Source organism: Myotis daubentonii, chromosome X, assembly GCF_963259705.1.
Source record: "Myotis daubentonii chromosome X, mMyoDau2.1, whole genome shotgun sequence".
In the NCBI taxonomy this organism is placed as follows: domain Eukaryota; kingdom Metazoa; phylum Chordata; class Mammalia; order Chiroptera; family Vespertilionidae; genus Myotis; species Myotis daubentonii.
This window is the reverse complement of record NC_081861.1, coordinates 107867997-107887601: the sequence shown is the minus strand read 5'-3', so window position 1 is coordinate 107887601 and position 19605 is coordinate 107867997. Positions and strand designations below refer to the sequence as shown.

General features: G+C 34.3%; 1 protein-coding gene across 7 annotated transcripts in view; it reads right to left on the bottom strand.

Annotated features, from left to right (window-relative positions):
- Positions 1-1824: 1824 nt before the first annotated feature.
- Positions 1825-19605, bottom strand: part of ZNF711 (zinc finger protein 711) — a 42032-nt gene continuing 24251 nt past the window's right edge. For 6 of the 7 annotated variants that reach the window (XM_059679107.1, XM_059679104.1, XM_059679103.1 and 3 more), the window contains 5 exons: positions 10726-10878; positions 9907-10044; positions 6321-6362; positions 4995-5138; positions 1825-4499 (listed from right to left, as the gene is read on the bottom strand). In XM_059679107.1, the coding sequence (XP_059535090.1) occupies positions 3322-4499; positions 4995-5138; positions 6321-6362; positions 9907-10044; positions 10726-10878 (1655 nt within the window). In that variant the 3' untranslated portion in view covers positions 1825-3321. The remainder of the gene's footprint in view (positions 4500-4994; positions 5139-6320; positions 6363-9906; positions 10045-10725; positions 10879-19605) is intronic. The other variant, XM_059679109.1, reaches the window with a different exon arrangement.

Genomic DNA, 19605 nt, shown 5'->3' with positions numbered 1-19605 from the left:
GTATGTGCCCACAACCAAGGTACATGCCCTTTACCGGAATTGAACCTGGGATCCTTGAGTCTGCAGGCCAACGCTCTCACCCACTACCATACATTTTTTTCCAATCCTCACCCAAGGACATGCTTAGGGAAAAGAAGGGAGTGAGAGAGAACCGAGGATAGGACCCAAAACGAGTTGGCCTTGGCCAGGAATCAAACCATCGAACTAGCAACCTTTTGGTACACAGGATGTCTTGGCCAGGAATCGAACATCGAACTAGCAACCTTTTGGTGCACAAGATGACGCCCAACTGACAGCCATCCTAGCTTGGCTCTATCATATATATTTTTAAGGACAGTTTAAGTTTCAAACTGGTGGTTGTCCTATATAAGCATGAGTTAAATTTAAGAGCTGTCCCTGAGCGACAATAGCAATTGACAGTAGCAATCTTTTCCTCTCTATCATGGTATAGGCCATTTAGAAGTGAAAATCAGAAAAATCCATTTCCACAAAATGGTCCTGAACTGTTCTGGGAAAATGCTTTTAAAATAATTACCAAGTTATTTCTCTTTCTTATGATGGTACTTTGATCTGCATTGTTAGGGTGAAATCTGTTTTGTCATAAGACAGGTCTGTGCCAGTAATATTTGTATTTTTAAGACAATTTTGTTTGTAATATAAGCTAAATTTTTATTTGTTCCATCTTGAATGAGGTTTTCTAGACCCAATTTATAAGTGAAAGAAAGAAAATCCATCTATTTTTCTCCAGCTTCACTGTAACCACAAATAATTGGAAAATCTCTTTATATGGATCTCTACTTCCTTTGTCTCCTCTACAATATATTCCTTACACAACCTGCACAGTGATCTTCAAAATGTAAATCATGTTACATATTCCCTTCCTTAAAACTCTCCAATGGCTTCCCATTTCAAATTCTCACAGGTTTCATCTCTCATCAGTCCCCCTTACCATGATCCAGCCAAAGCTGGTCCATCTCTGGTTATTTGCATTTGTACATTTCTCTGCCTTGAATGCTATTCCACAGGATATTCATATGACCTGGCTCTTCTTTTCACTCATGTCTCAGCTCAAATGCCATGTCCATCGCTATCTGTTTAAACAAAGTTGCCAGAGTGTACCAGAATCACCCTGGGGACTTTTATCTTAACACCTTATTACTCATATGGAGCTTACTAGAAATGCAGAATTGAAGGCCCCATCCCACACCTACTGAATCAGAATATGTATTTTAACAAGATCCCTAGATAAACTATATAGATATTAAAGCTTAAAAAAGCACTGGTCTAACATGTAATGACTAACATATTCTTTTTTGTTAGTGATCATTAAAGGACAATTAACCAAATTGACAGTCTTAAGCAATAGTGCTCTTTAGGTACATTAATTCTACTGAATGATAACTAGTTTGAATATAGATTATTTTTATGCTCATTCGCAGAAGTCTTTCCCAAGTACTTAATAGTTTTCCTTTAAAATGTATTTTGCTCTATTAGAAACATAATTTTAGATTCATTTCTCAAGATTGTGTTACTTAAGCAGGTTAAAAATATTTAGTTTTCTCTATAATATTAAATATCAAGTCTTAAGATGGGCACTTTTATAGCATTCTGTCATGGTTTTAGCAAAAATTTATATTTTTGAGGAATAATCAGGTCATAATCATTATAATTTTTCAAATTCTTAACTTGTATTGTTGCTAATGCACAAAATTCTACATGTTAATCTGCAGACCAAATTGCCTAAGAGCAACTTTAAGTGAAAAGTCTCTTAATAAAGAATGAACCTTACAGCAAAACTTTAAATAAATTTGTACAACCTTGAAGTGCAATAAATGCTTTTTATTGTATGCTCATTTCAATGAGTAACATTTAGAAATAATCCCACGTAACAGAGACAATCTTATTTTACAGCGTGTACATCATTTACAGTCACATAACACACAATTTTAGATTTTCCAAATTTAATATTCTGAAGTTAAGAAAGATAAAAAATTTATTCTCAAGAAACTGATTCTTATCTGGTGCAAAAAAACAGAAAGGTGAACATTAGTTGAAATACAAAGCCACAATATAGTATGAAGTAAAATTACATTTTAATAATGTTGAACAGCTGAGTGTAAACATGAAGCAACTAAAACTTAAAAGTACACATCATATGCAATACATTTATGAACAGGATTTCATTAAATTTCCCTAAACCAGCTTTTTATATTAAGCGCCATTTTGATTTCCAGCATGCTAACACAAAGCGTTGTTAAAGGGATGCATATTTCAAATTTATACACTGTAAACTGAATATCCACTTCTGAATTCTATTGGCAGCACAGTGTTTTGTTAAATACTGCATAAACACTGCCTTGTACTGAAAATGCATGTTAATTATATGGTATATATATAGATTTTAAAAATCAAAATTTTCAAGAATGGCATAAAATTGCACCTTTAAACATTAGAGCAAGTAAGGCTAGAACCATCATACTTGCTAATTGTCCTAAAAAAAACCTAAACATTATAATATTTAAGAAAACTGAGTTCTCTCAACTTAATCTTTAGATCATTAAGAAATATAGTGCTAACTTTGTTTGCAACACTACTGGTTGCATTCGTTTTAGAAAGCCATATTTGACTCAAATATACGCTTGTCATATATGCCATACTGAACAATAACCAACTCAAACAGCATAAAAAAGGGAACTTTAATCCTTAGAGTTTAGCACAGAATGCTTTATTTTAAACATCCTGTCCTGTGATAAAATTTTAGCAGCTCTGAAATTCTTTTTAATAGTATTGAATTAATCTAACCTGTTTTTCAGTAAAAGTTACTTTAATGAATACATAAACTTTTAGATTTCTGGAATTCAATTTCCAGGTACCATATAAAAGGCTCAATGACAAAATGCCTGATGGATCACTGCATTTTATTTCCCACCCCATTTCTAAAATTGCATAAAAGTGAGGCTTGTCATAGCAAAGCATTGCTAAACTCCTAAATTATGTAAGATTTTTTTCAGAAGCATGTCTCTAGTATGATCAGCCAAATAAAGTCATTATCTTTACTCTTCCCTTCTGTAGTTTATGCATATAATCCTATTAAATTGACACTTAATAGGTTTTTCTACAACCATTCTATGGTGCTTCTTAAATTCTTTAAGTAATTTTCAAAGGGCTATGAGACACCCTGTCAATTCAAATATTTTTAATACAAAGAATGCAAAGTTATGATTTAATATCAACTTTGTAACCAGATGAAAAGGTTTATGAAGTTTTACTGCCATGTAGCATATCATATTTTCCAGAGTTTCTTTCTTTATATTGGTCTTATTACATAAGAGCCTCCTTGTGGTGTCTCATAATATGCTGATTTTTTTCTGATGGTCTTCGGAATCCCTTTTTGCAGAATTCACACCTGTGTGGATAGTCTTTTGTATGTATTGATATCACATGTCGTTTAAAGCCAGATGCATCTGTTGTACTGTACTCACAATACTCACATTGGTAAATCTTCCTTCCAGTGTGGGTCTTCATATGCTTTTTCAGCTCATTTTGTTGTCTGAACCCTCTCTTGCACCTTTTACACTTCAATGACTGATCCTTAGTATGAACTGAAAGGATATGACCACTAAGAATAAATGGATCTGATGTTTTAAAGTCACAGTGCCTACACTGATGAATCTTCCTACCCTTATGGATATCACTATGCTTTTTGAGCTCAGAAGGACGATGGAAACCTTTATCACAAACCTCACATTTGTGAGGAAAATCCTTAGTGTGGACAGATATGATGTGCCGCTTTAGGTCACTTGAGTTGGTGCTCTTATGGTCACAATGAGGACACTGGTGTGTCTTATGTCCTTGAAATAAATCCAGATGGCGTTGAAGCTCCCTTTCATCACCAAATGCTTGGGGACAATGCTCACATTTATATGGCAAATTGTTACCATGCTTAGACTTAATGTGAGTTTTCAGATTTGATTGATCTGCACACCTGAAAACACAATACTGACATTGATATGGCTTCTCACCAGTATGGGTTCTCATGTGTTTTTTGAGTTCAGAAGGATGTCGAAAGCCCTTCCCACACTCAACACAAACATGTGGAAAATTCTTGCTGTGAACAGCCAGTAAATGTCTGTTTAATAGTCCTTGTTCTGCAGTTTCATAGTCACAGTATTTGCACTTGTGCGTCTTCGGCTCCTTATCTCTTAGTATAAGTTTATTTGAACTCAGTGGACTAGCCTCTCTGTATCTTCGTGTATATTCTGTAAACTCATGGGTTTTGTCAACTTTGTTTATAAGCTTATGGCTTTCTAAGTGGTTATGGAAACTCACTTTCTTGTTAGTTGTAAAGTCACAATCTGTACACTGATATTTTTTTCTCATCAAATGATCAGGATGATTCTTCATGTGTCTTTTCAAGAATCCCCTTGATTTAAACTTTTTTGTGCAAATATGGCAAGGATATACTGTCAAGGGTTGTCCATCAGGGCCTATTATAACAGCTAGATTAAAAAAATAGGGAAGTTGTGACATTTAGCCAGACTGTTTAAAAAGATTTTACAACAAAAGTGCCAATATTCACACTGTGAGAACTATACTAGTGGAATAAAATTTTCTAAGATAAAATGCACATTAAAAGCAATTTATGATAAAATAGCTCACACAAATTAATGAGCAGCACTCTGCTATATATTATTCATCTGCCAAAATACTATATCACATGCAATTTGTAAACTAGAAACAGGTACCCTTTATTGTAAAACCAACCTGACAATTCCCTTTTAAAACACCATTTGGGTAAAGAGCAAACAAGTATAGTTTTATTAAGTATGAGTCAAACACATTTAAAGAAACACAACTATTTAGATCAAACACAAACAGGTATGTGGGAGTAGAGCTATACTATAAACAACTGATATTTTCTCCAATTACAAAAAAAAATAACTCCACTTTTCAAATTATTATAATATCAATAAAGCAAAGTATTAGTATTTTACCTGTTTGCCACTGCCTCATTTCTCCTCGTCTCCTCTTCTTGGCTTTTTGTTTAAGTACTTTATTTGTATTAATGCTATCACAAATTTGAAGGTACTGTGCTGCTGTACTACTTCTGTTTTCTAATGTTGAGTCCAAAGTATTTCCTGAAAAATTGATACACAATTAAACTACATATCGTTATACATTTTTGGATTTTGTTAGATGAATTACTAGAGATTACATGGCATCAGGTTGCCCTTATGGTACTGAATTTAACATTGTGGTATTACATTCCACAAAGTATACCTATGTTATCCTCTTTTACACTCTTATATACACACACACATGTGCAAACACTTTAAATAAACTGACAAGGTGAACATAATATAAAAAGTTGTTATGACCCTAAATAAAATCTTGGCATCAGATCAATTTATCACCAATGAAGGCTGATGAAATTAAAGAGATTTAGAAAAGAAATACATGTGTCAGTGAACCTATATAGTCATGGTGACTGTGTGTAACACATAAACATCTCATATATACGCTTTAGAATAGTTTACTTAATGTGAAAAGTATTAAGATGCATTTTAAGATAGATGTGGCAGGCAATGTCAGTGTGATCAGTGTATACAGAATAAAGCACTTAATAAAATCTCAGTTGTCACAAATCTGTTGTGTTATGCAATTTAGTTGAAAAATGTAGACCAACAAAACTCTTTAGATTATATGCTGTAATTTTTGCCACTCATCAATTCCTCTGAAATCTATATTTCAATATAGAGATTAAAATACCTCCTAAGGGCAAAAATGGAATAGACATACACTTTATCATAAGAAAAAGTCTCTTTGCTTAAGAAAAGAAAATGAACTATTAACCATGGTATAACACTATATAGAGTGTGTTAAAATAAAAAAAAATTAAGCTGACACATGGGTTTTATGTACCAGTTACATAAATCTACTGGCTGCAATAAAAAAATAGAAAACAGTTCTGCCCCAAAGAAGATATTAATAAATAGTTGATTATCATGGACAAGTTTTACACTTCTGTCAAAATAATTGATATTTTGTATATTTTTTCCATAACAGCCTTTTATAAAGCGTGTGGTAAGTTGCCTGGTATTGTATTTTAAGGTAAATGTAAATTAACAGCATTCACAGAATAATACAAATTATTTATGTAACTAATAAATAGGCAAATTCCTCTGTAACTAATTAGATATGGTCAGGCAAGTAAAAGTCCAAAAAATGTGTCTGTACATATAAACTAATAACTCTTCATCTGCCAAACAGTATACAAATTTGGCTATTTGACTTACAACTCACATATAAAGCTCTCTCACCTTGACAATCTTCATACCTTCTTGAAACTCTTCTTTCATCTACTAAAATAAAAAAAGACTAATTAAAAACTGATATGTTGAGTATAATGATTACTAGCAGATCACATCTTAATCTATAAAATCTTACTCTGACCACCATTCCTTGAATTAAATTTTGTTGTTGACTTCTTCCATCCCATAGATTAGATAATTTCACACACTGAAAATAAGGCCTGCTATCAGCATCCTTGGAACTGTAATGTCCAGAAAAATCTTACTTTCTAAATAAAAACTGGGTAGATAATTCTGCAGAGTACCCTTAAAATTGAAGATTTTCAATGAAAAACTCTTGAATGAATACACCTTTAGAAAAACCAAGTTAAGATAAATTAATACATTTGAACACCAAAATTTTTCAGAGTATACATGGACCATCTTGTAAATTAAGTAGGAACAAAATAAAGTAGAAAGAAAAAATAACTTGATAAATTTACTTTTTATAACCTGGGTTTCTGTTCCTTTTCAAAACCTCAAAATCTTATTATCTGTGGTGTTAATACATGAAAATACGATTTTCCAAAAGGGGAAGAATTTTCAAAGGCTATCCCTATTTTAGAAAAATTAAAAATTTTATGGCACTTACTTATATCGGTAGGATTTTAAATAAATCCTATTTGAAAAGCACAATGCATTAAGCAAGGTTCGTATTAAATATATTTTATTGATTTTTTTTTACAGAGAGGAAGGGAGAGGGATAGAGAGTTAGAAACACCAATGAGAGAGAAACATCGATCAGCTGCCCCCTGCACACCTGCCACCGAGGATGTGCCCACAACCAAGGTACATGCCCTTGACTGGAATCGAACCCGGGACCCTTCAGACCGCAGGCCGACGCTCTATCCACTGAGCCAAACCGGTCAAGGCAGCAAGGTTCGTTTTAAATAGCCCAATATATGTGGTAGGAAAATCATGTAGGTAACTAGAGATGAATCAGTCCACAGCAAAACATCTATAATAATAAAAGCGTAATATGCAAATTGGACGAACGGCCCAACAGCAGAACGACCGTCCAGACGAAGCAGGAGCTGTGAGGGCCGAGCCCCTTGAATGATTTTGTGCATTGGGCCTCTAGTTTTATAATATTAGCCAATTCATAAAGGGTATTAGCACAACATATTTAATGACTTAAAGGCTGGTCAAATGAGATATGTTATGTACTTATCAGGGGAAAAAATGTCAATGTCCTACCATATGCCACAGCCCAGACAACAGGGGCAATTGTTTTATTAACATTAGAGTCCTCAAGCTGAGTTTCCGGGAGATAAGTTCCTTCCTCTTCCCCTACAATGATTTCCATATACTAGTAAACTTCATCTGCTATTTCAGCACAACCTAAATTTTAGAAATAATTGCTTGTTTATAACCCTAAATATTTAATAAATGGGTAAAAATTCCAAACAATTTAAATCTTTTAACTTTCATTATTTCAATTTGGTTAATTTAAAAATTACAATAGGCAATTTAGAAGCTAGTGCCACTGGGAGAAAATAATTTATCAAAATTATTTTTCTCCTCTTAGAGCCTAGTCCTCCTATAAAAATGGCTTTTAGATTATATAAAATATGTGTGCTTGAAATATATTGACTGATTTTATAGTCCATTGGCATAACTATATTAAAAGAATTGTATTCCAGCCCTAACCGGTTTGGCTCAGTGGATAGAACATCAGCCTGAAGACTCAAGGGTCCCAGGTTCGATTCCGGTCAAGGGCATGTACCTTGGTTGCAGGCACATCCCCAGTGGGGAGTGTGCAGGAGGCAGCTGATCGATGTTTCTAACTCTCTATCCCTCTCCCTTCCTCTCTGTAAAAAATCAATAAAATATATATATTAAAAAAAAGAATCGTATTCCATAATTCTGCCTGATAGTTATTTGGAACTCAGAAAGCATTTCCTGTAGCATCAATACTAGAAAAGTGGCCCATGATTATCTCACATATTGCAACTTACATACGGTACTGTATATTCAATGAAAATGGTAAAAAATATTAATAATGAAAACATTTTAAATTAAAGTCAAATATACATATATACATATATATATATTACATGTCATATATATATATATATATATATATATATATATATATATATATATATATATTGTTGGTGCTCAAGAATATGTGGATGCCCTTTCAGTCAAAAGATAGGATTTTCTGAGACTTTATTAAAGGAAAAAAGCAATAAATGAGATTCATTAAATTGTCTTGAATTTATGATTATCCTTTCATTCACATAATGAGATCTTCTGTTCCCTATAGAAGAAACAAGGGACACATGTGGGGAAAAAGTGCTCCTCTTCTTCTCAGTTTCTGTTCTTTCAATTAACCAGAAAAAGTCATTGGTGTAAGTTACACACATTCCCATGGAATTCTGGAATCAGGTAACCTAAGTCTCCATCTCCCACCTTCTACCATGCCCCTTTACTTACCAATGATGAAAAAATAAAGACTTTAGAGACCAAATAGAAATTATTTCATTTAACTCTCTACCTCTTCAATCAAATCCTTTAGACAAGTTTGTTTCAATATTTTCAGGTATAGTATATTATTCATGTTTGGAATTAGAATCCAGTTCTCTGTGGCTTTTAAGGGAAGGAAATTTGAGGAGTGGGGATCAAAATGCAGTATAGGTAAAGATGGGTACTGTCAAGGTAATGCACTTAAGTGGAGGCTCTTGCCCTTCTAGGGCAAAACAAAGCAGTTTTTGTTTTAGTATGGCAAGAAGACAGAAGAAGCCTTAGGGAAGGGCTGCATTCCTACAAAGAAGTGAGAAGAAAGTAAGCAGAGAATAAAATGTCTTCATAAGGAAATGGCAGGAAAGGAAATCTGAGGATCTTTGATCACTCTGTGATACTCAGCCCTAAGAAGCCTTAAATAGCAACTACTTGGAGACTATCAAAGGAATCATAAGTAAAGATCCTGGCAGCTTGACTTGGAAAAATACTTACTCAACCAATCCCTCAGGGATAGTAGGCAAACAACCAGTTTTCCCTTTCACTGCTAAATCCAGATAAAGGCCAACAGTGGTAATTGCCATGTGGAAAGAACAGTGGCAGTAGAGTAATAGATAGGAATTCAAACCCTACCTTCCTCACTTAATATTGGAATGACCTTGGGTAATTACTTAACTTCCCTGAGCATTTTTTTCCTGTATAAAACAGGGATAATACCACCTACTTCACAGATGAGGTGTGAGAATTAAATGAGATAATATACACATGACATATCCATTAACACAGAGAAAGTAGATTCTCCATAATTCCCTGTATCTTTGTGGGTTCTACTGAAGCCAGCAACAGTATATTGCTGATCTCTGTATCCCTGGTATCTGGACATACTATTTCATATTTGCTAATTTGAGCAATACATGTATGTATGAATAATCAAAAGGACCATTCCCTTTTAAATTATTTTAGCAAAGGGTCAAGCTTATTTTTAGTGACTTTTTTTTCCCTATATAGTGCTTGTATTTCTGGGAATACTTTATTTTTTAAAAGAATGCATGATGGCTACTAATAAGTCACTCCAGTGCCTTTTTGTTCTTACTGATATCATCTTCTTCTTGAGAAGAATCTTTAACCGCCATGTAAACCATCTTCTCCCGTTGCATTCGGCTCTGGTCAAGCACTCCAGCTACAGAATGTCCATTGGTGTACTCACTCTCTGTGACAATTTCTGTTCCACCTTAAAAAATTAAAACACATATCAAAATAGAGAAGTATCATGGAATAATTTCTTAAATTACTGAGAATATAATAAATATTTTTTAGAAAAATATTGTTCCAAAATATTCCAATATAAATTTCTAAATGTCAAGAAAATTTTCTTATAATTTACAGTTTAACTTTTTATACATCACTGACAAATAACAAATATAACACATCACACTTATACGCCAAGCATTCTATAAGACCTTTACATGCATTTACCCATTTAATCTTCACAAAAGCCCCATGAGGTAGCTATTATCATTATGGCTTACTTTACGGATGAGAACACTAAGGCAGAAGGAGGTTAAGTAAATCACAAAAGGCCACTCAGCTAAATGGCAGAACTAGGACTGAAATCCAAGCAGGCAATTCTAGCCTGCCCTTAAATACTCATTATAATTTTCACCAATAAACTAAATCCTCTCCACTCATTTGTTTTAATATATCAACTGTAATATTCTACTCATGTTTGAAAGAACCTAAGTATGATATATTCTCAATTCCTGTTTCATATTTCATATGCATTTTATATTCTATCCCCAAAGAAACCTATAAAAAAATCTGCACTTTTAAGTCAATTTATGTATAGTCTCTAGAAAAGATAAGAATAAGTTCTAATTATTGACTATTACAGCAAAAAACTAAGTCTTTGTACCTATTTCAACATCATCTTCAGCCTCAGCTTTAAATATATACACTTTTATTACTTCTGAACCAAATCCATCTTCTTTAACATCTTGTGAACCATCACTGCCGATTTTTAATGGTGTGTTCCCCATATGCTCCAATTTCCCCCCAACATCATCCACTGTAAAATATAAAAAAGTATATATCTCAGCAAAAAGTAACCGACATTTAGTGGGTGTTAAGCATAAGTGCAATAAGAAATAGCATGTTAACCACCTACCCACTGTATTCATTTAATGACCTATTATACAACCATTAAAAGTGGTATGTTTCATGAAAAAAAGGTGTACAACAGATATACTACATGATGATCACATTATATAAAAAACTATTCACAGGTTTCAATTTATATATATATACATATATATGTACATATATAACACTTAATACCTATATAGCTTTAATTAAAATGGTTTGGGAAAGATAAAATAATCTTTCTTCACATTCAATATTTTAAGTTAAATCCTTATACCAAATTTAATAACATAAAAATTAGAACATTCTAACAAATGTGAGGTGATACCTCATTGTCGTTCTAATTTGCATCTCTCAGGTGATTAGTGACAGAGCTTTTTCCATGTCTCTTGGCCATCTGTATGTCTACTTTAGAGAAGTGTCTATTTAGGTCCTTTGCCCATTTTTTAATTGGATTGTCTGTCTTCCTTTTGTTAAGTTGTATGAATTCCTTATATATTTTAGAAATTAACCCCTTATCAGATATATCATTGTCAAATATGTTCTCCTATGCAGTGGGCTCCCTTTTCATTTTGTTGATGTTTTCTTTTGCTGTACAGAAACTTTTTATTTTGATCTAGTCCCATTTGTTTATTTTCTCCTTAGTTTCCCTTGCCCTAGGACAGTGGTCGGCAAACTCATTAGTCAACAGAGCCAAATATCAACAGTACAACGATTGAAATTTCTTTTGAGAGCCAGATTTTTTAAACTTAAACTATATAGGTAGGTACATTGTTATTAACCTACCTATATAGTTTAAGTACTGCTGATATTTGGCGCCACCATGCGCTGCGTCTCCCGTCGTCCGACTGACTGACACCCCCCACTTCTTCTAACGCCACTTCTTCAAAATAGACTCGCCCAGGCCAAAAACTGACTTCTGTGCATGGGCCACGAAGTTTCAATAGCACTGTATGTGCGCGCCCGCACGTGGTATTTTGTGGAAGAGCCACACTCAAGGGGCCAAAGAGCCGCATGTGGCTCGAGAACCGCGGTTTGCCAACCACTGCCCCAGGAGATGTACACTGTCAGAATGGCTATCATCAACAAATCGACAAATGACAAGTACTGGTGAGGATGTGAAGAACAGGGAATTCTATTACACTGCTGGTCAAATGCAGACTGGTCTAGCCACTATGGAAAACAGTATGGAATTTGGTCAAAAATTTAAAAATGGAACTGTCATTTGACCCAGTGATCCCACTTCTGGGAATATATCCTAAAAAAACATGAAACACCAACCAGAAAGGATATATGCACCCCTATATGCAGCACAATTTACAATAGCTAAGATCTGGAAACAGCACAAGTGCCCATCAACAGATGAGTAGATAAAAAAGCTGTGGTACACGTATATCATGGAATACTACGCAGCTGTGAAAAAGAAGGATTTCTTACCGTTTGAGGCAGCATGGAAGGACCTGGAGAGTATTATTTTAAGTGAAATGTGCCAGACAGAGAAATACAAGTATCATATGATCTCATTCACATGTGAAATCTAATGAACAAATTAAACTAATGAACGAAATAGATCCAGAGACATAGAAGCATGGAACAGATTGAAGAACCTCAGAAGGAAGGCAGGGGTGGGTAATGGGGTAAGATTAACTGGGAAACTTATATGCATATATGCATAGCCCATGGACACAGACAATAGTGTGGTGAAGGCCTGGGAGGGGCAGGTATAGGGTGTATCAGGTCAATGGGAAAAAATGGAGGGGGGAGCCATCTGGAATACTCTCAACAATAATTTTTTTAAAAAAAGTAGTGGTCATAAAATATGCTCACATAAAAATTCCCAAATTTAAAAAGTTGTATTTCTAAAACCAAGTAACATATGGAATTTAGGATTGGAAAAAAAGAGGGAATACAGAAAATACCTGGTTTTATAAAAAGGGCTTTTCAGAAATCATTACAAAATAAAATCTTAGTACACATCTTAATTTCTGCTGATTCAATGAAAGGCAACTTCAAACCAGAAATTTAGTACATTTCTAGATTTACCAACATATGCTATACTTCAAAATCATATACATAGGTAAAGCAATATTATTTGAGAATATTACTTACATTTTAAGTATACTTTAAAAATTTGATTCTTTGCCATACATGCAGCCTTTAAGAATATTAGTTTCACATGAATACTATGTACAAATTGTGCAATGAACATAATACACTCCCTTCTTTTACTACAAATATTAAACAATATATTCCCACCAAAAATTAAATGCTTACCATTTTTTATTTTAATGTTTGTCCCTAAGAAACTGAAATGTAATCTGAATTGAAAATCTGTTCTTCCCTATTGTATACATCATAGTGCCGAATATGAAACATAAAATTGTGAAGTCTGACTACATCTAAACAATTCCAGAAGTACTAAAAACAGAATAAAAAGTGACACTATACAATCATCAACCCATTACTCTTAATAAATGAAGATCAACTTTATGTTCTTTGTTTCATGTAGAATAACTTCCTTATGTATTTCCTGCAATAAAGGGTTTCTGGTGATAAGATCCCTCAGCTTCCATATGGATGGGAACATTTTTATTTCTCCTTCATATTTAAAGGATAATTTTGTTGGATATATTATTCGTGGCTGGTAAATTCTCTTTCAGACATTTAAATATTTGGTTCCAATCTCTTCTGGCTTGTAGAGTTTCTGCTGAGAATTCTGATGAAATTCTGATGGGTTTTCCTTTGTAGGTCACTTCTTTCTTTTCCCTGGCTGCTTTGAGAATTTTTTCTTTGTCATTAATTTCTGACAGCTTCAGTAACAAATGCCTTGGAGAGGGCCTCTTTGGATTGAGGACACTAGGTATTTGGTTTGCTTCTTGGATTCAAAGATCTAGTTCTTTCCATAGGTTTGGAAAGTTCTCATCCACTATTTGTTTGAACAGACTCTCTATTCCATGCTCCCTCTTCTCCTCTCCCAGAATGCCTATTATTCTAATATTGCTTTTTATAATGGAATCAGATAGTCCTTGTAGGGCTCTTTCATTTTTTCTTCTTTATGCTCCCATCTCTCTCTTGTTAATTTCTAGATTCCTATCTTTGATATTACTAATTCTTTCCTCCATCTGATTGGCTGTTTTCTATGCTCAGTAGTTTTACTCTTTTTAAAAAATACATATTTTTAAAGAAGGGAGAGGGACAGAAAGATAGAAATATCAATGATGAGAGGGAATCACTGATTGCCTGCTCCCTGAAAACCCCATTACTAGGGATAGAGCCTGAAACCTGGGCATGTGGCCTGACCAGGAATGGAACTGGTTCATAGTCTGGTGCTCAACTGAGCCATGCTGGCTGGGCTCAGTAGTTTACTCTTAAAACATTTTTTGTTGTTGAAAGTATTACATAGGTCCTCATTTTTCCATTAACCTTTTCCATCCTGCTCCTGTCCACCCCCCACCCAGTAGTTTACTCTTAATCTCCTTAACTGTACCCTTCATTTCTAGGATTTCTGACTTCTTCTTTAAAGTTTCAATCTCTTTGGTAAAGTACTCATTTTTTTCATTGATTTGTTTTCAGAGTACATTGAATTGCCTGTGTGTATTTTCTCACATTTTATTATTTTCAGAACTGCAATCTTGAAATCTGTCATTTATATCACATATATCCATGTGTTCCAGCTTGCTTTCTAGAATTTTTTTCATTTTCTTTCTGATTATCCTCATTACCATGGTTATTCATGGTATTTGAAGTTATTCTTTGCCTAGGCATTTATATCTGTCCATATTAGTGAAGAGGTTTTCCTACTATTTTCTACTAGATGGCACTGAATTGCAAGATTTTTTTTACCTCTGTGGTCTCCCAGGCTTGACCTCCACAGCTTCCCTAAGACAATACAGATATGCTGCTTGGAGGTGGAGTTTGTTTTGCCCTCACTGTAATCACAACACCTGACCTCTGTGGGGTCCTGCCCCAAGTACTCCTCCTGGGGATCAGTCACAGAGGGATACATACAGTGGTTCTACTGCAACAGCTCTTGGTTTATGGATAATATGCTCCTCAACCCAACTCCCAGGGCAACAGGAGGAGAGCTTTGGGAGTGGTGGGAGGGCTCAGTGGTTGTGCTTCTTATCTGAAATACCACGCCCTGGCCCAACAGTGGATTTCCACATGGCAGGACCCTGTGCTCTGTCAGGAGTCTGTTGACTCAGTCACTGTTCATTCCAATTGCTGCTCGCCCTGCTGAACTGCCCTTCCCCGGCAGTTCTCTGTTCTTCAAGCCAAAGGAAGCTCCTGCTACCACCAGCATCCTTCCTCTCCTGGGTGGGTGGTGAGCTCCTGCTTGCAGGGTTGCATCTGTGGGCCATCTTCACTTTCCTCCATTCTTGTCTCCCCATTTATTCCTGGTTTCCCACCTCTAGATGTTTCAATGTACTGGTCTCTCAGGCATGCGTCTGTGTTGAGCAGGGATTTCTTTGTTGAGAAATCCTTATAGTTGGTTAACTTTTTGACATTTATAATTTGTGACGAAAACATAAAAGAAGAGGGAGAAAAGTCTGAACTAGCAAAGGAGGATGAATATCAGATGCACTCAAAAGAAAAAATACTAGAGTATATATACAAGTTTATTTTTACAAACCTAATAGTAACCACACACACAAATCCCCAAACCAGGATACATAGCTTCAAAAGAGGAAACAAAGGAAAGAAGTATAGAATACAACCAAACAAAAATAACAGAAACAAAGGAAAAGAACCAATGAAGGCACAGAAATACCAGAAAACAAAAAATGAAATGGCTATACATAATCCTCATCCATCAATAATTACCCTAAACGTAAATAGTCTGAATTCCCCGATAAAGATGCACATAGTAGCAGAGTGGATTAATAAACAAAACCCAAACATATGCTACCTATAAGAGACACATTAAAGCTGCAATGACAAAGGTAGATTCAAAGTAAAAGGGTAGAAAACGATTCTCCAAGCAAATAACATCCAGAGAAAAGCAGGTACAGCCATACATATGTCTGACAGAATAGATTTCAAGATGACAAAGATAACAAGAGACAAATATGGACACTTTATAATGATAAAAGGGACACTACATCAAGAAAACATAACACTTCTTTAATATATATATGCACCTAACCAGAGAGCACCAAAATATATAAAACAATTACTCACAGAACTAAAGGAGAAACAGATCAAAACACAATCATACCTGGGGACCTTAATACTCCATTGAAAGCTCAAGACAGATCAACCAAACAGAAAATTAATAAAGAAATAGTCTTAAATCAAACACTAGACCAAATGGACATAATTGACATATGCAGAACCTTTCATCCCGTAACATCAACCAAAGGACTTATATGCAAGCATATAGGCCTAACCAATGGACACAGACAACAGGGGGGTGAGGGCATGAGAGAGGGGATGGGGGGTAATGTGGGGATAAGGACACATATGTAATAACTTAATCAATAAAGAAATTTTTAAAAAGAGAACATGAGAGAAGATGGAAGGAAAGAAGGAATGAAGGGGAAAAGGCAGGCAATTAAGACAGGGAGAAAGGGAAGAAAAGCAAGAAAGAAAGGAATCAGTGTGATATGTTTATTGATTGACTGATTTCAAACCATAGCATCTATGTGGTACAAATCTGTTCTTTAATTTACTTGGAAGGAATGGATGAAAAATAAAAGCCTGAAAAAGTAAAAAAAAAAAAAACACACACACACACAAAAAAACCATCAGATTATACAATCTTCTCCAGTGCACATAGGGCATTCTCAAGTATAGATCATATGTTGGGTTCTTAAACTAGCATCAACAAATTCAAGAAGATTGAAATTATACCAAATGTATTCTCTGACCACGATGCCTTGAAATTAGAAATCAACTGTAAAAAGGAAGTAAAGAAATCCACAAATATGTGGAGATTAAACAACATACTACTAAAAAATTATTGGTTCAAAGAAGAAATAAAAGATGAGGTCAAAAGTTATATAGAGACAAATGAGAATGACAACACAATATATCAAAACTTCTGGGATGCAGCAAAAGCAGTAATAAGAGGGAGGTTTGTATCACTACAGGCCTATCTCAAGAAACAAGAGAAATCCCAAGTAAACAACCTAACATCAGATCTTAAAGAACTAGAAAAAAGAAGAACAAAAGCAACCCAAAGTCAGAAGAAAGGAAATAATAAGAATTAGAGCAGAACTGAATGAGATAGAGAACAAAGATTATACAAAAAAATCAATAAAACAAAGAACTGGTTCTTTGAAAATATTAATAAAATTGACAAATCCCTGGCTAGACTCACTAAGGAAAAAAAGCAAAAAGGCCCATAGAAACAAAAAACAGAAATAAGAGAGAAGTCACCAGGGACATCATAGATATACAAAGGATCATATTAGAATATTATGAAAGACTATATGCCATAAAATTCAATAACCTAGAATAAATGGATAAGTTCTTATACTTATATAACCTTCCTAATCTAAATCATGAAGAATTGGAAAATCTAAATAGACCAATAAGTAGTAAGGAAATTGAAACAACCATCAAAAACCTCCCAAAAAAGAGTTCAGAAACAGATGGCTTCACCAGTGAATTCTACCACGCCTTCAAAGATTTAAAACCTGACCTTCTCAAACGATTCCAAAAAATTGAAGAAGCAGCAGCAATACTTCCTAACACATTTTAGGCCAATATAACTCTGATACCAAAATCTGGCAAAGATAACACACAAAAAAGAAAACTACAGACCAATATCTCTGATGAATACAGATACAAAAACCCTAAGCAAAATACTAGCAAACCAAATACAACACTGCATCCAAAAAATAATATAATACACCACAATCAAATCAGGTTCATTCCAGGGGCACAAAGATGGTTGAATAACACAAATCAATTAATGTAATACACCACATTGACAAAAGAAAGTATAAAATCATATGATCTTATCAATAGATGCTGAAAAAGAATTTGATAAGATACCTCTTATTTATGATTAAAACACTCAATAAAATAATAGAAGTGTACCTCAAAATAATAAAGGCTATAAATGATAAACCCTCAGCAATATCATACTCAACGGCAAAAAACTGAAAGCTTTTCCTCTAAGAACGGAACAAGACAAGGATGTCCACTCTCACTACTCTTATTCAACATAGTGCTAAAAGTCCTATTCAGAGGAATAAGGAAATAGAAATAAAAGGCACCCAAATAGGGAACAAGTAAAATTGTCACTTTTTGCAGATGACATGATTCTGTGTGTAGAAAACCCTAAAAATTCCACCAAAAAGCTATTAGAAACAATAAACAAGTACAGTCAAGTTGCAGGATACAAAATCAATGTGCAAAATCCATTGCCTTCCTATATACCAGTGGTTCTCAACCTTCCTAATGCCGCGACCCTTTAATACAGTTCCTCATGTTGTGGTGACCCCCAACTTCATTGTTACAAATTGAGCATAATTAAAGCATAGTGATTAATCACAAAAACAATATGTAATTATATATGTGTTTCCCGATGGTCTTAGGTGACCCCTGTGAAAAGGTTATTTAACCCCCAAAGGGGTCGCGACCCACAGGTTGAGAACCGCTGCTATGCTAACAAACTTCAGAAAAAGAAATGAGAAAAAAAAATTCCTTTGCCATTGCAACAAAATAATAAAATACCTAGAAATAAACTTAAAGAATGTGAAAGACCTATATACTGAAAATTACAAAGCATCATTAAAAGATATTGAAAAAGACACTAAAAATAAAAAAAATATCATGTGTTCATGGTTTGAAGAATCAACATAGTTAAAATGTTCATATTACCAAAAGCAATATACAGATTTAATGCAATCTCCATCAAAATCCCATATCATTTTTTAAGAAACAGAATGAGAAATCATCAGATTTTTATGGAACCACAAAAGACTCCAAATAACCAAAGCAATCCTGAGGAAAAAGAATGAAGCTGGAGGTATCATACTAACTGACATCAAATTATACTACAGAGCTAAGATAATCAAAGCAGTATGGTATTGGCAGAGAAACAAACACACTCATCAATGGAACAGAATAGAGAGCCTAGCTATAAAAACACATGTATATGGACAGGTAATTTTCAACAAAGGAGCCAGAAACACATAATGGAGTAAAGATAGTCTCTTCAATAAAAGATGCTGGGAAAACTGGAAAGCCACATGAAAATGAATGAAACTGGATTACGTTTTGTCCCCATGTGCAAAAATTAATTCAAAATGGGTCAAAGACCTAAATATAAGACCAGAAACAATAAGTTACATAGAAGAATATATAGGTACCAAATTTATGGACCTCGGTGAAAGAGAACATTTTATGCCTCTGGTGGAGGCAGACTAAGGGCAAGAAATTTAGGTAACTGCAAATCAAAACTGCAGTGAGATACCACCTCACACCTGTTAAGAGTGGTCATTATCAACAAGACAAGCAATAACGTGTTAGAGAAATTATGGAAAAAAGGGAACACTTTTTCATCATTTGTAGACTGATACAACCACTATGGAGTCCGGTGAATCCTCAAAAATTCAATAACAGAGCCACCATACAACTTAGCAATTCCTCTCTTGAGTATATACCTGAAAAACTTGAAATCATGTATTCACAAAAACAT